The sequence below is a fragment of the Beta vulgaris genome, chromosome 1 (genome assembly GCF_026745355.1).
Source record: "Beta vulgaris subsp. vulgaris cultivar EL10 chromosome 1, EL10.2, whole genome shotgun sequence".
NCBI classification, from domain to species: domain Eukaryota; kingdom Viridiplantae; phylum Streptophyta; class Magnoliopsida; order Caryophyllales; family Amaranthaceae; genus Beta; species Beta vulgaris.
Genome location: NC_079202.1, coordinates 62,912,235 through 62,930,689, shown reverse-complemented (window position 1 = coordinate 62,930,689; position 18,455 = coordinate 62,912,235). Strand labels below are relative to the sequence as shown.

At 38.0% G+C, this 18,455-nt stretch overlaps 3 protein-coding genes across 4 annotated transcripts; 2 read left to right on the top strand and 1 right to left on the bottom strand.

Annotated features, from left to right (window-relative positions):
* The first annotated feature begins 373 nt into the window (after positions 1 to 373).
* LOC104894771 (probable alkaline/neutral invertase D) lies at positions 374 to 4,666 on the top strand. Its single transcript, XM_010681123.4, has 5 exons — positions 374 to 531; positions 1,153 to 1,592; positions 1,705 to 2,136; positions 2,806 to 3,364; positions 4,121 to 4,666. Exons 2-5 carry the CDS (start codon positions 1,215 to 1,217, stop codon positions 4,414 to 4,416), a joined length of 1,665 nt encoding a protein of 554 aa, XP_010679425.2. The 5' UTR covers positions 374 to 531; positions 1,153 to 1,214; the 3' UTR covers positions 4,417 to 4,666.
* A 668-nt stretch (positions 4,667 to 5,334) lies between these two features.
* On the bottom strand, positions 5,335 to 8,244 carry LOC104894854 (hypothetical protein). The gene is made up of 2 exons (XM_010681227.4): positions 8,038 to 8,244; positions 5,335 to 5,820 (listed from the first exon to the last, which is right to left on the bottom strand). Exons 1-2 carry the CDS (start codon positions 8,111 to 8,113, stop codon positions 5,606 to 5,608), a joined length of 291 nt encoding a protein of 96 aa, XP_010679529.2. The 5' UTR covers positions 8,114 to 8,244; the 3' UTR covers positions 5,335 to 5,605.
* Positions 8,245 to 9,561: 1,317 nt separating this feature from the next.
* LOC104894930 (histidinol dehydrogenase, chloroplastic) lies at positions 9,562 to 15,035 on the top strand. 2 transcript variants are annotated; one of them, XM_010681340.4, is made up of 15 exons: positions 9,562 to 9,712; positions 9,863 to 9,998; positions 11,119 to 11,240; positions 11,334 to 11,386; positions 11,495 to 11,567; positions 11,729 to 11,830; positions 11,914 to 12,015; positions 12,111 to 12,182; positions 12,268 to 12,330; positions 12,451 to 12,492; positions 12,708 to 12,767; positions 12,858 to 12,968; positions 13,771 to 13,941; positions 14,114 to 14,204; positions 14,452 to 15,035. In XM_010681340.4, the coding sequence occupies exons 2-15, from the start codon at positions 9,872 to 9,874 to the stop codon at positions 14,733 to 14,735; spliced, it is 1,473 nt and encodes a 490-aa protein (XP_010679642.2). In that variant the 5' UTR covers positions 9,562 to 9,712; positions 9,863 to 9,871; the 3' UTR covers positions 14,736 to 15,035. The 2 variants fall into 2 exon arrangements, with proteins under 2 accessions (XP_010679642.2, XP_010679773.2); XM_010681471.4 differs by having other exon boundaries at positions 9,571 to 9,712; positions 9,897 to 9,998.
* Positions 15,036 to 18,455: the final 3,420 nt, after the last annotated feature.

The following is an 18,455-nucleotide window of genomic DNA, read 5'->3' as shown; positions in this document are numbered from 1 at the left end:
TCTATTATTTTATATAAATATGAGTAATTAAGTAAAACAACATATTTCTTATCTAGCGTCCCGGGGCGTCCGTTAGCAAGATCCTATTTTAAACCCAACCTAGAAGTATTATTTACGCTATCACAAAAATCAATGAAATAGTACTAGTACTAAGAAAATCAGAACTCTGAAACTGTGTCGTTTTGTCTCCCAGTTTCCCTTATTCCCCTCGTGCGCCATTTTCACTAACCCTCACCGGCTACTCCCAGTTCCCGGTTACTCCCACTAGTTCACTGTCAAATTTTTTTTTGCTCCCAAAAATGCTACCAATAAAATAAAATAAAATAAAAATAATATTTTAATATTTTCTCTCTCCTAGTTTTCTGTTCCATTATCACTATAAATGGCTGCTTCACCAAACATGCTCTTTTTTTCCCTTTCTTCCCCAATTTTCTCTCTCCTCTCCGCCGTCGATCACATTTTCCCGGCAAATTCGCCGGCGAAATCTCACCGTTGATCTCGCCGGAAAATTTCACTTTTCCGTCCTTCTAGGTCTTTTCTCTCTCCTGATCTCTCATTTTTTACAGATCTGATTTTCTTTTGTCTTCTTTACACTCATTTCTTTTTACTAATTTGGATAATTTCTGCAGTTTTTAGGCTTATTTATATTAAATTATTAATGCATATTTGTAGATTTATTGTTTATTGCGTTTAGAATTTGTTTATGAATTTATGTATGGATCTGTTTTTATGAGCTAATTTTGTTGATTATTTCATATGAAATCTGGATTTTAGAGCTTATTATTATAGATAATGTGTTATTTGTGAGTTAAGAATTGTTAGGTGAGGTTAAATTTATGCCATAAATTAGTGTTATTTATACCTGAGGTAGTTCTTATAGTGTGTGTTACAGTGTTAGGACTTAGGAGTGCATTTATGGATTAGGTTGGATTTTTTTTCTTATACATATGTATGTAGAAGCCATGATACATGTGTTCTTAAGTTTGGATAATGTTTTGGTGGGGCTTAATATAAGAGAATCTTTGAAGATCTTGTATAGTTGTATATCTATTTTGGATGCTTTTTTTATATGACTTGCTTTTTTGGAGGTTGCTCTTTGATTATTCCATATATTACCATGTGTTTTGATTATAAGTACTTGGATATTTGTAGGTGTTAAGTGCAATTGGAGGGTGTCTGTTTGTGTGTGTGTAAATTAAGGGTATTGAGAAAATATGGATGGAGTTGGGCTTAGGAAAGTGAGCTCTCATACGTCGATCTCTGAGATGGATGATTATGACCTGGCTAAGCTTCTTGATAAGCCGAGGCTTAATATCGAGAGGCAGAGATCGTTTGATGAGAGATCATTGAGCGAGTTATCAATAGGTTTGAATAGAGGGAGTGTAGAAAATTTTGAACACCTTTACTCTCCTGGGGCAAGGTCGGGTTTTGATACCCCTGCTTCTTCGACGAGGAACTCTTTTGAACCCCATCCTATGGTAGCTGAAGCTTGGGAATCACTCCGACGATCTTTGGTGTATTTTAGAGGTCAGCCTGTGGGGACCATTGCTGCTTATGACCATGCTTCAGAAGAAGTTTTAAATTATGATCAGGTAATCCTTTTATCTTGTATCTTTTTGTTTTCAGGAATACACAGGAGGATTAATTATGTTATTAGGATGAGTTACCTTAAGGGTGTTTGAAGATGATGTTTTGTTATGGCAGGTTTTTGTAAGGGATTTTGTGCCTAGTGCACTAGCTTTCCTCATGAATGGTGAGCCAGATATAGTTAAGAACTTCCTGTTAAAGACACTGCAACTTCAGGCTTGGGAGAAGAGAGTTGACCGATTTAAGCTCGGGGAAGGAGCTATGCCCGCAAGCTTTAAGGTACTCCATGATCCTGTCCGAAAAACAGATACTATTGTTGCGGACTTTGGTGAGAGTGCCATTGGCAGGGTAGCTCCCGTTGACTCGGGTTTCTGGTGGATTATTCTGTTGCGTGCGTATACAAAGTCTACAGGAGATATGTCCCTGGCAGAGTCACCGGAATGTCAGAAGGGTATGAGGCTTATAATGACCCTGTGTTTGTCTGAGGGGTTCGACACATTTCCCACCCTACTTTGTGCAGATGGTTGCTCAATGATTGATCGGAGAATGGTAAATTGACCTTTAAACTCAATATTAAATTTTACAAGGCTTTCATATAAGATCTCTAGGTGTGCAATAAACTCTGCTGTGTAAAAAGCATTGACTTTGACTGCTTGACCGTAATATAGGTCTCATCTATTGCATATCGGGAATTCAACTTTCAAAATTAAACATAATCTATAACAGCTGTTCTTACTTGTCGTTGATTTATTACTTTTAAGCTGATCTTTTAATTGGTATACTTGGATTTAGCTCTTAACGTTGATGCTTGTAACTCCGCATTATGTATCATCATTGCTAATTTGCTACTGCTGTTCTTTGCCTGCTCCACCTCCAGTATGCATTTGTTGGCTGAGAAAACTTCGTTGATCAAATTACCATAAAGTTGCCTAGCACTTTTGAAATAAGTAGCAGTAGGAAACCTGAGATTTTTTTATTGATCTCATGAACTATCTTTACATGATCAATCTCCAGTTTCCATGCTTTCAGCATTGTGCATGTACTTGTCTTTTTATTTGTCACATATCTAACTATATAAATGTTCTATTGGAACATTGCTTGTCAATGTTGTCGCCACTTGTGGAAGAACATGCTATATGACTTGAACATTGTGTTACTGTTTCATAGCCTTCCTTTTCCCTGTGATAACCCGCATCCATTTTCTGAGACAACTTGCAGGGAGTTTATGGCTATCCTATTGAAATTCAAGCTCTCTTCTTCATGTCACTGCGATGTGCTTTGTCTATGCTTAAACATGACACAGAGGGGAAGGAATTTATTGAAAGAATAGTTAAGCGATTGCACGCATTGAGTTTTCACATGAGAAGTTATTTTTGGCTTGATTTCCGTCAACTAAACGACATATATCGCTACAAAACAGAGGAGTACTCTCATACAGCTGTAAATAAGTTTAATGTCATTCCCGATTCAATTCCGGACTGGGTATTTGATTTCATGCCTACACGTGGTGGGTATTTTATCGGAAATGTCAGCCCAGCAAGGATGGATTTCCGATGGTTTGCTTTGGGAAATTGTGTAGCCATCCTTTGTTCTTTAGCAACTCCAGAGCAATCTATGGCTATTATGGATCTCATTGAAGCACGCTGGGAAGAGTTGGTGGGAGAAATGCCTTTGAAAATTGCGTATCCTGCCATAGAAAGTCATGAATGGCGGATTGTCACGGGATGTGATCCCAAGAATACCAGATGGAGCTATCACAATGGAGGATCCTGGCCAGGTTTCCCCCTTATACTTGTTTCTTGTAACTTTGCTTTTGTTGCGAATAACAATAATTGTCTTTGTATTTGGTTGACTTGTATGGTTTTTTGTCAATAGCTAAGCATGTTATATGATGTGGCACCACAAGTATTATAAGTCTGGGCTTACGGGATGAGCATGTATGTCTATGTTACCTTTTAGTGATAGTAATTACTGCCAAACAGTAAAGTGTCATGACCAGCTGGTGCATCGGATATAGAAAAGTCAAATTAATGGCAAGGTTTGGGTATATTTTTTTTTTTTTGGAGTTATCCAATCAGTAGTTCACCGTCAATCAGGCTATGTTTGGTTGGACTGAAACATATTCAAATGGATAATGATTTTCCCTGAAAACATTTTCCAAGGGATGACACAATTATGAACTAGTTGTCTGTTTTGTTGGGTTCCTTACAAGATAGTTAGAAGGAAAAACGAAAAGGAGTGAGAGGATGGATGGAGAAAAGAAAGAAGAGGGCTGGAAATAGGGAGGATAATGTGACATTCCTTCAGCTAGAACAGAAAATGTAATATTCCTTGGAAGAACTATCTTTCACCCTTTACTAACAAAGGCAGATGGGAAGATTAATTTTGCATGATAATGTTTTTATAACAGAAGACTCTCTTATGTTTCCTACTTGCATCTTTTTTTGCATCAGAAAATAATTTATTTTGCATTGACCATTTATCCCTCATTTCTTTTTGTTCTTTCCCCTTGCTTCCTCTGTGCTTCTTGCAGTTCTTTTATGGTTGTTAACAGCTGCGTGCATCAAGACTGGTCGACCACAGATTGCAAGACGAGCCATCGATCTGGCGGAGTCCCGTTTGCTCAAAGACGGCTGGCCCGAATACTATGATGGAAAACTCGGTAGATACATCGGGAAACAAGCCCGAAAGTTCCAAACATGGTCTATTGCCGGATATCTCGTGGCAAAAATGATGCTAGAAGATCCATCACACTTAGGTATGATCTCCTTGGAGGAAGACAGGCTAATGAAACCATTGATTAAGAGATCATCATCTTGGACGTGCTGAGCCGAAGAAATAATAGGAAGTAGTACTGAAAGATAATACAAGGCTTAGAGATGCCAAGTGATTGTTATTGTAATTCGGGCGATGTTCATTCTTTGGCAATTTTCTTGCCGTCTTAGCATTGATTGCAAAGTCTGGTTGTGTACAATAGGTTTAGATGGCTTCTTGTTTCGCAGGAAACTGCTTCTTTTCATGTTTGTCACGTCAAACATTTTTCCTCCTAAGTACCATAATTCAATGGTTCCTTTCTCCATCTTGAAAGCAACTCATCCGAAATCTGGTTACATCACTTCCAAGTGTTTTGTTTTTGTTGATATCTGAGCAATTTTACTTGTAATTAAGACAATTGTTCCCACATCGTTCAGAACTACCAGTATAGTTTTTGTAATAAAACTTGTGCACTTATTCGGAAACCTCTGCATTGGCTTCTCAGATAAGAAAAAAAAAGGGTAAATTTTTTTGATTGCTTTAGATAAAGAAAATTTTGATTACTTAAGTTTGGCATTATTAGAGACATCAGATATCAATGCATGTCAATTTCTAGAATCACCATGATTGAATTTTCAATTTGAATAGCTACCAACCTATTGTAGATAGATAATACACGTCAATTTCTAAACTGTATCATTTCTATGAGAAGTTCTACGACACCAACGATTCCCAATATCCCAATAGTAAGTCGTCGGCATATTGCACGTACCTTCTATTCACCTAATTCAGTTTTAAATTTTATTAGTTTTTATTTGAACTTATTTGCTCAACTTCTATTATTTGAGCTTATTAAAACTTATTGTAGTTGTGACTTAATTTAGAAATCGTACATGGCCCTTATTAGCCCTGAATAATTCCAACTTTTTGGCTTTCCCTCAACAAGGTAAGGAGAACATATAGTGTGAAAAGACAGTTTTGCAATATGAGATCTATAACAAATGCAAGGTACGAGAAAAATTTATTGAAAAAAAGAACATAACAATCTCCGGTTCTTACAGCTGATTCAGCAGAAGAGATTCTTACAAAAAAATATTATTGTGACATTCACCTTTCCCAAGTTTTAGCAAAAGAAAATTCCACACCGCGAAACTGAAACTGAAACTGAAATGAAAAAGGCATCATAATCTTTCAATACAGGGCTTTAAGACAGGTAGTCTGTATGTAACTTCCTACCAAATAGGCAAAAGGAACTATAACGAAGTTAAGCAGATGCAGTCTTCTTTTGCTGGAACACAACTGCATATACTGGGACAAAGACTCCAATGCTAAAGGCAGCCAATACAGCAACGGACATTGTCAATTTCTGGTGCTTCATCCTGTCCAAGTTGTACATGTGCTTCGCATGAAGATAGAATGGCTCATCATGACCATGTCCGCCCATCATTTTCATGCCACTTGAGTGAATTTCTCTGCTTGCTGTAAGCACAAAAAGGACAAAAACATTCTTCTGTAGTTACAACATTATGTATATCTTTCTTGTTGCATCAGCACCAAACATTAGGAGAGCAGAAGAAGCATTAAGCATATGAAAGTTTTCCTCCCATGCTATTATTTCTCTTACTTTCATGTTGTTTCGTATAGAAATAAATCTTTTACGGTCTTTCATCTGAAGTAAGGCATTGCAAGAAAGAGGAGGCACAACCAGGGCCAATGAACATACATCTCTACAGTGCTAAATTTCCAGGAAATAGATTTTGAGCAGTGAGAAAAAAAAAAAAAAACGCATCGAGGCAAGATTGCCTTCACATCAAACAATCCCAAAAATAGTGTGGTTTGTAAACAAACTCCTAAAACAAACTACCAAAACTAAAGCATTGATTAGCATTCAGGTGAATCATCCTATAAGGAAGGCATTTACTTTCAAGTCTAATGACTGAAGTTTGCAACATAAATGATATCATTCATATGTGACTGCCCTGAAAAGAATGGTAACAAGGGGAAAGGGTAGGAAAATACTGATGAAAGATTCAAACTTTCAGCAAAATCATGTGGCGCTGGCGAAACACTAAAACTCCCTATTATATCTTCACAAAAGAATCCAAAATCTAAAGGCAATCATCACCAACAGGTTTCAACATCAGTTTTACCTAACAGCAAACAGGTCCTGATGATTTCACACATGGAATTGACACTACACGTCATCTATAATCCAAATATGTTTTCTAACAAATGCCAAATATATAGAGCTCTAATCCTAAAAAAGTGAAAATACTCCAAATCTCCAAGAGAAACGAAATTAAACAACCACTATCAATATCACTTAAGCAATCCAATATGGCATATAAACACATTGAGCAGTGTCAATAAATTCGACAACATCAATATTTCACTCTATGAAGAAATTCAACCAACATTAGGCATGAATTATTGGCAACACTTATAAAGAGCCTTAATTTAAGAAGAAAGGGTACCATAGTGGCCCCTAGCTTAATGAGTGTTAGTTAAAGAGCCTAAGCCTTAAACCGCTGTCTTTAAAGATATGAACTTCTCTATCCTGGCAAAAAATAAAAGACATAGTTGTACTGTTATTATCTTCATAAGTGCTACGTCTGAAAAGTGAAACTTAATTAATCATTTGAATGCACAACCAAGAAGGTGCTAATCTTACTAGAAGCATCAGTCATTGAGTACTGCTTAGATACCATCACCCACAACCAAAATATACTTCAATAAATCATATCGCCATGGCCCATGAATCGTCCCTCAGCAGAATTGTATTCATATTCGGATGATAGTTCTATATGTCACACCATAGCCAATTCCATCATAACATAAAATCCAAAACCTTCTATATGTTCCTGTTGCCAGGCTCAATCACCACATATGCAGTGCTCCTTCCAACTTCCAATCATTTGATAATCTCAGTAGTCAGTACCACATAACGTCGCACCTCAGAATTTCCCACCTCCAAAATAACCAACAAACTCTAATTCCTAAACCTCTTCACTTGCCAGAGATAGGGGAGAAAGCAACTCATTAGAAAGAACTTAGTTCATCAATCCAAAAACCATATGATCTCCATTGTAATAAAGACTGTTGATCCAAAACGTCGTAGTCTTAGAAAATGAATTGCACTCCAAATTCTAATCAAGAGTAATATGATTCATCTATGTTACTCCGACACCTTCATTTACCTCAAAAACCGGGTGTCGCGTGTCCGACAAGACACTTGGATACTTCATTTTAAACTAAAAACTTGTCTTTTTTCTACAAAATAGCCGAGTTGGATACTTGGACACCCGTATCTGAGTAGACACTCAATCCGTGTCTAAGCAACATAGTAATTCATCAAGAAAAAGACTATTCAGAAAACTACAAGTCCAGCACTTTAAGATCAAAATTAAGCTGCACTCAATAAATAATCTAAAAGTGATAACTCTATAACAATTTGAAAAAAGACGTCTTCATATATTCATGAAATCACGCAAATACAGCTCGTTTTCTCTAGGCAATCAAAATCGTACATTCAGCCATTCAAGATTCATTCATATTATAAACTTTACAAATTCGATGAGAAATATAAAAATTGCTTAATATTCATTAAACAGATCTAAACAAATTAAAAGTTTAACAATTATCTCGCTTCAAAAAAATAATATAGAATGAACCCTAGATTTGTAAGACCTAACTAACCTGGCTTGGATAAGATCAACCCAGAAGAATTCATCAACTTCGAGGCACAAGATCGCAGTCCATTGTTCATCGCCATTGTTGCTCTTGAGGAGAGAGAAAGAGAGAGAGAAAGAGCAGTTGAGGAGAGAGAATCGAGAACGAAAATGGGCGAAAGACGTTCTACAGAGAGAAAGACCCAGTATAGAGGGAGGGGTAAGCGATTGCTGATAACGCGCTACAATGCCCTAGTCTTTTATGGGCTTGGGTGTTACCAGGAATGTTTTGGCCTAATGATAAAGATTGAGGTCTTGTGAATGATAGATTATATGTTCGAATCTCTTTTTCCTTCTTTGTACTCTATACTATATTTATGGGTCATATGTATCAGAAAAAAAAATTATGGGTCGTGGTTTCTTCATTAGTTCACTTGACACTTCTTTAATTTTGAGGTTTTGAGAATTTGTATAGTAGGTTTTTTTTTTGTTATTGGTCTTTTGATTGCATTTAAATTTTTAGGAAGTGAAGAATTGTGAAGATGTTTGGTTGATAAAAGTGTGAGTAACTAGAATCGTTTAGACAATTTTCTTTTGTACAAAAATCTTGTAGAATAAAAAGTGTTTAAAAATGGATTCAGGTTGTGTTGATTTCAAATTTTTTAACTAAATCTTAACCAGGTTATGTTGGAAAAAATAGTGTTTAAAATCCAAATATGTTATCTACTAATAAATCGTTTCCTTGGCAGTTCCATGTATAGCTTTACATTGTGAAGACCAAATTGGTCCGTTTTGTTAGGGGTGGCACTTATGTAAGTCGATTTCGAGTTTGAGTTAGCTCAACTCGACTCGTTGGCATTTCGAGTCGAGTTTGAGTTGAGCCGAGCTCGCTCGAGTTAAGTTTTAATCGAGTTTCGTCTGAGTTTTGACCGAGTAAATTTCGAGTATCTTGCAAGTGTCCGATGTTAAAAGCAACAATAAGGTAGAAAATTGTTGAATTTAGGTATTTTTGCGATTGATAATTGGGTATTCGAGCTTCTCACGAGTTTTCGAATCGAGTATCGAGTTGCTCAACTCGACTCACCATTCACCAACATCTAGAGCGAACTTTAGTTCAATTCGAGCCTTAACCAAGTCAATCTCGAATAACTCGCGAGTTGTCTTGTCTTATTGTCTCCCTTGTATTCTGCCATAAATACCTCCATATTCCACTGAGTATGATTCGATAATAAATGGGCTTAAGTTACTAATTATAAAACTTTATTTTGTTGATTTTAGTCCCTAAAAATTCACAAGTTATGATCCTAAATTGTAGAATACTTCAAATTTTAAAATTGTACTTTCGAAATATATACGACTTTAGGTATAAATTCCAAACAAAAACAAAGAACAAAAATGAGCTTAAACAACCAATTTTTTTTTTTTTTGGGTGAATTAAAAAATGAAGACCTAATCCTATATTTTATTGCTTCATAATAAAATAATTGCAAGATTAGGCCTATCAAGTTTGTGAAGTGTGATTCTCATGATTGGAATTTTTAAATAAGAAAGCAAGTGAATTTTAATGTTAATCTACATATTACATTGTCATATTGTGCCAACTTTATTCAACTCCTTCAACCACAAAGAAAGAAAGTAAGAGTATCGAAGCAGTTGTTCATCTCCACCAGTTGACAGAATCTTTGTTGTTCTTGCCATCTTCTGTAATTTCTCTCTTCTTTTCTATATAAAATCAACTATAATCCTCCATTAACATAAAGTTTTGAGCTTTAAAAAGAATCTGGAAAATTGAATGCATTTTGATAGTATTTAAACATTGTTAAATTTTCGTTGATTGAAATTTGAAATTGAAGGAATTGGTGATGGAGACTAAACTTGTATGCTTAGATCGAACCAGTTTGTTATTCAACTCTTCACACGCTTGTATCTTTCGATTTCCTACCTCGTTTTCCTCGAAACCTAATTTCCGACCTCGGATTTTATCATCAGGTATTATATACTCTTACTTCTTCACTCAATTCAATTCAATTTATCTCATGCTTTTATTGTTTGTAAATCATTTCTCGTTTCTTTGGATTTTAAGTTCTGAATGTAGTGCTGTTATTTGGTTGTTATGTAATCTTATAGTATTGAAACTATTGATGCTTGCATATGTTTAATTCATGTATGTTTGGACATTTTGTGGCTGTTTAATGTTTGTTGAAATAGCTGACTTTGTTTTGATTTCATGGAGTTCTCTGGATTGTTAATTGTTGTATGGTATACAAAGGCCCGAGAGTCGGACCTCGGATTGTTGATTTATCAGTGTGATGGGCAAATAGTGTATATTACGATGACATTTTGGGTGATTTTGGTGTAACTTTCTGTACATTACCTAAGGTACCTCCATAGTTTTCCAAAGAGTCTCTAAAATACACGTCACTTATCCAAGAGTTGCAAAAATTGCCAGTGTAAGATGCATTGCAAGTGTTTCCAATTGCGCTGCCAGTGACTAATCTAGTCTTCAGTTTTGTGCTAGTAATATACTAATATGGGTGCTAACGTGTATTACCCAATTTTTTCATCTGCTTCCTTTCGATAAGAAACACTTGAACTAGTTTAGGAACACTACAATTTCCATCTATACCAAATAATATCCATATATATTTCGAATAGAAGGAAAACTGTCACCTTTCTTAAAACATTGGTGGTTTATGTTTAAGCTTCTCAAGATGACCCATTGAGTGCAAAGATAGGAGAGTGTGGGAATGACCCAATCATCATAAAGGGTGGATTAGTAAGATGATCTTATATTCTTAATTATGTTGGGTGAGATGATTTGGCAACTAGTTTTGGATGGAGGGGGTAGTAAGTTATCATTTAGTATCTGTTTCATGTTCCTAAAATACGGTAGCTCAAGTAATGCTGGTCCATATTGATACTTTTGAAGATTATGGTGCTCCCTTTTTTTATCACTTATGATTAAATTTGTTTGTTTTGGGTGTATTATCTCCATGAAGAACTTAGCACTTCTATCTTAGTGTTACTCACTTGTTGGGAAATTTGTGTTCTGAGTCTTTTTTTCTGGTATAGTTTGATGCCATTATCTGTTGCTTTATATTATCCATAGGATCAATGAGTGCCGGGGTGAAATGTGCCTTGAAGTCTTACAAATTGTCCGAACTTTCTGTATCCGAGGTTGATAATCTGAAAGCTCGTCCCCGAATTGATTTTTCTTCTATTTTTAGCGTGGTGAGCTATCTTTCCCCCTCAAAAAATCATCTGTCATTATAGAGGAGTGTTGTGCGTGCTACATAAATTTTAATCCTTCTGACAATTTGTCAGGTCCAACCTATTGTTGATGATGTCCGCACTCGGGGTGATGATGCAGTGAAAGAGTAAGTCTTTTCTGTTAATGTTCCTGACCGTATTCATCCTGCTTTTCTCCTATTCTCCCTATCCAAACTTATGCTATGAGCTTACTTGCTATAAGTGTCTCGCAACAGATATACTGCCAAATTTGACAAAGTCAACTTGGATCGAGTGATTGAAGATGTTTCAGATTTACCAGATCCAGAGGTACTCATGAGATACTTCGTGAAGACTTTCTTAATAAGCAAACGAGTTTTGGCAATAGAAATTTGTTTTCTTCGATATAACTGCAATGGACCTAGTAGATATAGGGGATCATTTGTTTGTTTGTCTTTAGCTTCATTTCATAAAGATCTTCATCTTTGCAGCTTGATCCTCACATTAAAGAGGCCTTTGATGTTGCATATAATAACATATATGCATTTCATGCTGCTCAAAAGTCAGAGGAGAGAAATGTTGAAAACATGAAGGTGAGTCTCTATAGAGACTGCTTAATTTCAAATTTTTACATTTCTCTTTTATAATCATGGCGCTTGAGTTTTCCAAAAGTCAGGGAGTTAAATGCAAACGTGTAGCGAGAAGCATTGGTTCAGTGGGACTTTATGTTCCAGGAGGAACTGCTGTACTTCCATCCACAGCTCTTATGCTTTCAATTGTGAGTTGCAGTTTCTATATTCAAATGCCTTCTACTTTATGAAGAAGTTCGAGGATATGGCTTTATGTTAACATAATTTTTACTTTGTATTCTAGCCTGCCAAAATTGCTGGCTGCAAAACAGTTGTTCTTGCAACACCTCCAAGCCAGGATGGCAGTATATGCAAGGTATTTTTATTTTTCGTTACTCCTAAAGTTTGGGACTTGGGAGTCCCCTTATGATAATTACTCATTTTTATCTTCGCCCTTTTAGGAGGTCCTCTACTGTGCCAAGAAAGCTGGTGTCACTCATATCCTTAAAGCTGGAGGAGCTCAGGTCTGAGAGCCTGTACTATTCCTAAATATGTTCTGTAGCAAAAAGAGTTTTTCTTTCTCTTGAATATAGCTTCTTTATTTTTGTTGGTGTTCATCTCCTTCCTCCTTTTCTGTTGAGCAGGCCATTTCTGCTATGGCCTGGGGAACATCTTCTTGTCCTAAGGTACTAAGACTTCAACTATATTCTTGCGCTTCTTGTTTTTGCTTTGAGAGCCTTTTCCATATCTTCTGAAAATAAGTATTAGGAATAAAAAAGCTAGTTATTTCCTGATGGTTTTGATCTTTAATACGCAAACATATGAACTTTAAGTGCAATAGGGTGTATGCATATCTTTGTTGCCCGTGAATCATTTCTTGGGTGTCTTCTTCAAAATGCAGGCTGAGAAGATCTTTGGACCAGGAAATCAATATGTAACAGCTGCAAAGATGATCCTACAAGTAATGGCTACTGGAGCTTTTAAGCTAAAGCTCTAAGGTTTTTATGTAATTTGACATACACTACTAATTGAATTCCTCACCTCCCATCAGAATAGTGAAGCAATGATCTCGATTGACATGCCTGCTGGCCCTTCAGAAGTTCTGGTGATTGCTGACAAATATGCTAACCCTGTCCATATTGCAGCAGACTTGCTCTCTCAGGTGTTGCCTAATTTAAAGTTATTATTGATTTCAAATTGTCTCTATGCTTCTTTCACTTTCCTAAACCTCGAGTTACCATGTTGATGTCTGCATTGTCATAAAACTATCTTTATCAAATATGCTAGAATTTTTAATGGCTTGATTTCATCATTTAAGATGTTCTCTAATATTGGAATGTAGCAGCAAGATGAGTACTTATGGTCACTTTTTACCTGTTTCCATGGGAATTTGATGGTCTAACATTATAAAGAGAAGAGACTCTACACTTTGCCTTTTATAGTATTATATGCTGCACTAAATTCTTCGTCTGAATCATCTCTCAGAGATATATGAACTTTGCCGTTGATGGTCTAACATTATACAGATAAGAGATCTACACTTTGCCTCTTATAGTATTATATGCTGCACTAAATTCTTCGTCTGAATCATCTCTCAGAAATATATGTTGAACTCATACTTTCATGACCTAATTGGGAGTAGGACGTTATTTGTTTCTTTTGTGTCACTGTGACTGACATAGTGTTTGGATAAAATTTAAGTGAATAGCAATGAAGGGGAGGAAGAGTGATGGATTCATTTGCCTGTATCTGGATATAATTATTGATTCTAAGAGAAGGGCAATATCCTTTCTCTCTCCCCTCCCCCATTGCTATCTAGATTAGCCTCTAAGGTATACTATCTTGTTGCTTAGGAAAATCATTACCTTGTGTAGATTTGCTTTAGTTTTGTAAAATGAGGATTTATCCTTCTGAGATTTGTTTGTTTACGGATTGTGATGTATATGCCATTTCATATTTTCCAGGCTGAACATGGACCAGATAGTCAGGTTGTTCTTGTAGTAACTGGTGATGGTGTAAATCTAAGTGCTATTGAAGATGAAATTAGCAAGCAATGTCAAAGCCTTCCTAGAGGGGAATTTGCAGCAAAAGCATTATCTCATAGTTTTATTGTGTTCGCTCGTGATATGGTTGAGGTTAGTGTTCCTGTCTCTTTCAGGTGCTCCCAATGCCACCTAGTTCCCCTGAGAGGCTGAGACTGTCATGTAACCTCTTCCTCTAGTGTGTTTCCTGCTCTTCCAATATGATGCTTTTGTTCTTTTCCAAAATTGCACGCTCCATTGAATTTTCTCTTCTTTCCACATGCAGGCCATCTCTTTCTCAAATTTGTACGCACCCGAGCATCTGATTATCAATGTAAAAGATGCCGAGAAATGGGAGAGCTTTATTGAGAATGCAGGTATATATGTTTGGCAATTCTAAATCATCCTTCTTGAGCAAGCTTTTCTATACCTGTTCATTATTGTAACTATATTGGTACAGACAAGGCCTTACAAATGTTAATGCTACTGTAGATTTGCCCTAATTTTTGCAAGTGTAAACTTAGCTATGCCAATAAACACTTCAAAATTTTAAAATTTCAGAAGATTAAGAAAAATTGTTGTTGATAGTGTTATCAGTTTCATCATTGCTGATGATCTCTACAGGATCAGTATTCATGGGGCAATGGACGCCTGAAAGTGTTGGAGATTATGCTAGTGGAACAAACCATGTCCTTCCAACATATGGCTACGCAAGAATGTATGGTGGGGTGTCACTTGATTCCTTCCAGAAGTATATAACAGTTCAATCCCTGACAGAGGAAGGTCTGAGAAATCTGGGCCCATATGTGGCAGCCATGGCTGAAGTTGAGGGACTAGAGGCTCACAAGCGAGCTGTGACCTTGAGGCTTCAAGATATCGAGGCAAGGCAGGAGTTTAACTTGAGATGATTCGACTTAAACACTTACTGCAGCCCAGGAAGAAAAACATCGTCTAGGCGTTTTATGTCGCTCCGATCTCCTCTACGCCTAGGACGTTGTTTGGGCCAAGAGCCATAGTTAATTGTTGTTTCTATTTTTTTCCGTTATTGATACCGACAAAACCCAGCCAGATGATTTCTGTTGGTTGGTAGTGAGAGGATTCTTAGTACCTGCATACTCAAAAGAGAGCGCTGGTTGAAAAACAATTATCATTTGATTTTGTTTCTTGCTCTTTCTTAGCAGCGGGAAAGGAGTCTATCTATTTGCGTAGATTTGGTGCTGTTGGAAAACGGAAAGTCAGAAGAAGTAGAAAATGTTTCTTTTCTTTTTGTATCTGAAAAGAACCTACTCTCGAGCACGTGTAAGGTGAACCTTGAAGCGAAAAGTTTCACCCGGTCTACGATCAGGACAAAGCGATTGATCCAGTTGAGAGCGTAGCGTAGGAGACAGGTAAGATGACCGTTAACGGACAAAAGCCTCTCATTATTATTATTTCACTTTTATGCTTCAATCAGGCCTATATTCGCATTTGAATGATGGTGGTTTTTCTTCTCCCCGCGAATATCGATGTCCTTCCCAGTCAGCTGTTATTGAATTGACTCCTTGATAAAATAGGCGGTCCTATTCTGTTAGCAAGAATTCGCTGTTTCGATGAACCACGTAACCAAAACCAAAAGTCACAATCGGTAGGTTGAACCCCGAATCATGATTCTGGAGCATGATCCGCACCTGCTCACGCTTCGCTGGCGTATCGTGTAGTAAAGAGGAGAAAGTACGAAAGAATAGTAAATGGAGCACACTGCAAAAAGAGTCTAAATAGGGGAAGTCACTCTTGAATTCGAGAAAAAGAAAATGAGGAATGGGAACGAAACGAAATAAGGCGTTCCTAGCCTCTAGTTTCGGATGAGCTTATCCCATATATGTGGTAATAAACTAGGGCAATTTGCTCTTACCAAGACTCCACTTTTTACTCCATCAATAGAGCGTATGAATTTCGTAGAATGTAGATAAACCAAAAGGAGCGAAGGGGTGAGAATAGGAATTAAAGTACCATTGCAAAAAGGGGCACATGTGGGAACATCTCTACTGACGAACCATTTCAATAGTACGGGTGTTGCCATGCCACAAGGCACGACCATGGAAGTAATGAAAAAGAAAAAGTTATGTAGTTGAACCATCTGCTCTATCCGTTCGAGTTTCGCTTCTCCAAATAAGATGAAAGCTATAAAATAAAGTGTTGGCAAGGCTTACCGAAATGATACCAATTAAACCGATAATGACTAGTTTGAACACAAGGAGGGGTCTGAATGAATTAGAAGGAAGGAAGAAGTAAGAAAATGAGACGACTCTTTTTTGAACTATATCATAAACAGATCTTCTTCTCCACACCAATCACGAGTTTTTCTCCATTCCTCTCGTATATTGTCGTAACTAGGGGTGCTTATCGAGCGAGCCGAGCCCGGATAGCACTGGGCTCGGCTCGAGCTCGTTTATAATTTCCCAGGCTCGGCTCAGCTCGTGAGCTCGCCGAGCTTGGGAGAGCCGAGCTCGAGCTCGGCTCGTGATGGAAATTTGGGGCTCGAGCTCGGCTCGCGAGCTCGTTTAGGCTCGCCTCGCGAGCTCGCTTAGGCTCGGCTCGCGAGCTCGTTTAGGCTCGCCTCGCGAGCTCGTTTAGGCTCGCCTCGCGAGCTCGTTTAGGCTCCGCTCACGAGCTCGCTTAGGCTCAGCTCACGAGCTCGTTTAGGCTCGATTAATGAGCTCGGCTTGGCTCGAAGTAGGTGAGCTTGTTCACTCACCCATCATATGCTTTTATAACTTGATTTCCCTCTTAGCATTGCTAAGATTTCAATGTGGGACTTCATGGTTTGTTAAAGAAAAACAAACTCACTATCCCCATTTCAATGTGGAACTTTATGTCGAGAATGATTTCATCATCTGCCATCTTTTACTCTTATTTTCTTTGCTCTATCTCTTCTCTATAATGGGGAAAAGGATAGGACTCCTCTATTTTCTTTGAGACAGGGGATCCTTTGTCTTCTTTTTTATTCATCTTAGTAGCTGATGCGTTTTCTCAGATGATCCAGCAAAAAGTTGATGCTAGGCTTCTCCACGGTGCAAAAGCCAGCAGGAATGGTCAAGAAATCTCTCATTTGTTGTTTGCAGATGACATCTTATTCTTTACTAGAGCCACTCGACAGGAATGCTTAACAATAGTTGATATTCTCAACCAATATGAACAAGCATCCGGGCAGAAAATTAATTATGACAAGTCGGAAGTGTCTTTCAGTGGGGGAGTTTGTAGAGAGAGACAAGAGGAGTTGATTAATCTTCTTCAGATGAAAAAAGTTGAAAAACACCAGAAGTATCTTGACATCCCTAGCATTTGCGAGAGATCTAAGAAAATGTTGTTTCGCGGTTTGCTAGATCGCATGTGGAAAAAGTTGAGGGGTTGGAAGGAGAAACTATTGTCGCGAGCAGGGAAGGAAGTTTTGATCAAAGCTGTTATTCAAGCCATTCCTACATACCTTATGGGAGTATATAAATTCCCTGTTTCCATCATTCATGAGTTTAAATCGGCCATGGCCCGTTTCTGGTGGGGTGGTAGTGGAGATGAGAGGAAGATGCACTGGTTGAGTTAGGACTTGGGATAAATTGTGCAAACCCAAGTGCTTGGGGGGTTTGGGATTCAAGGATCTAGAGGTCTTTAATGATGCTCTCCTGGGGAGACAAGTGTGGAGGCTAGTTCAACATAAAAGCTCCCTTCTTAGTCGGGTTTTTAGTGCGAAATATTACCCCCATGGGAATGTGTCGGAAGCACGATTAGGACACTCGAATAGCTTTTCCTGGAGAAGTATCTGGAGTGCGAAGAGTTTGGTGAAGGAAGGTCTTATGTGTAGAGTGGGAAATGGGCAGAATATCGACATATGGCAGGATCCTTGGGTGGGTGATGACAAGGGGAGGTTTATTGAAAGTGATAGGTGTGAGAATCTGGAGGTGGTAGGGGACCTCATTGATTATGCAAGGATGGAATGGCGTTGTGATGTGATCGAACAAAATTTTAATGAGAGGGACCAATATTATATATTTTCGATCCCCCTTAGCAGTAGATGTGATAGTGATGGCTTTATGTGGGCGTATTCGAAGGACGGTCGATATACTGTTAAAACAGCCTACATATTGGGTAAGAGTGGTAAGCTAGATGACTTTCACTTGGCTTGGGTGAATTTGTGGAAGCTTGAGATTTCTCCAAAGGCTCGACATTTCATGTGGCGATTGTGTACCCATTCCTTACCTGTACGTGCTGCTCTTAAAGCTCGCCACATCATTGAGGAGGCGCCTTGTCCTTGGTGCTGCAGTAGTGATGAAACTGCGTTTCATGCGTTGATGGGCTGTGTGCGGGTTAGACAAATCTGGGTGGATTGTGGATGTGCGGCGATGTTGGGTGACGGAGAGGACACTGATTTCTGTGAGCTTCTGGTTAGCTGGGGCGAGTTGGACGCAAAGATGGTGCAGCGCGGTTGCTTCCTCGCGTGGAACTTATGGAGTGAAAGGAACAAATTCGTTTTCGAGAATGCTCGCACACCTCTTGAAGTGATTGCTCAGCGAGTTGCTCGACAAGCTGAGGAACATGCCTCCTAGTGCGGACCGTATCTACGTAGGCTCTCGAAAGCATGCCACGCCTAGTCCTAA

Excerpts from the sequence above, each read along its gene's own strand:
- LOC104894854 (XM_010681227.4), bottom strand. The coding sequence starts at position 8,113 with ATGGCGATGAACAATGGACTGCGATCTTGTGCCTCGAAGTTGATGAAT. Across the intron at positions 5,821-8,037 it reads GTTGATCTTATCCAAGCCAG|CAAGCAGAGAAATTCACTCA; the intron begins GTTAGTTAGGTC and ends TTGTGCTTACAG.
- LOC104894771 (XM_010681123.4), top strand. The coding sequence starts at position 1,215 with ATGGATGGAGTTGGGCTTAGGAAAGTGAGCTCTCATACGTCGATCTCT. Across the intron at positions 1,593-1,704 it reads AAGTTTTAAATTATGATCAG|GTTTTTGTAAGGGATTTTGT; the intron begins GTAATCCTTTTA and ends TTGTTATGGCAG. Across the intron at positions 3,365-4,120 it reads CAATGGAGGATCCTGGCCAG|TTCTTTTATGGTTGTTAACA; the intron begins GTTTCCCCCTTA and ends TGCTTCTTGCAG.
- LOC104894930 (XM_010681340.4), top strand. The coding sequence starts at position 9,872 with ATGGAGACTAAACTTGTATGCTTAGATCGAACCAGTTTGTTATTCAAC. Across the intron at positions 12,183-12,267 it reads AGGATGGCAGTATATGCAAG|GAGGTCCTCTACTGTGCCAA; the intron begins GTATTTTTATTT and ends TCGCCCTTTTAG. Across the intron at positions 12,331-12,450 it reads TTAAAGCTGGAGGAGCTCAG|GCCATTTCTGCTATGGCCTG; the intron begins GTCTGAGAGCCT and ends TCTGTTGAGCAG.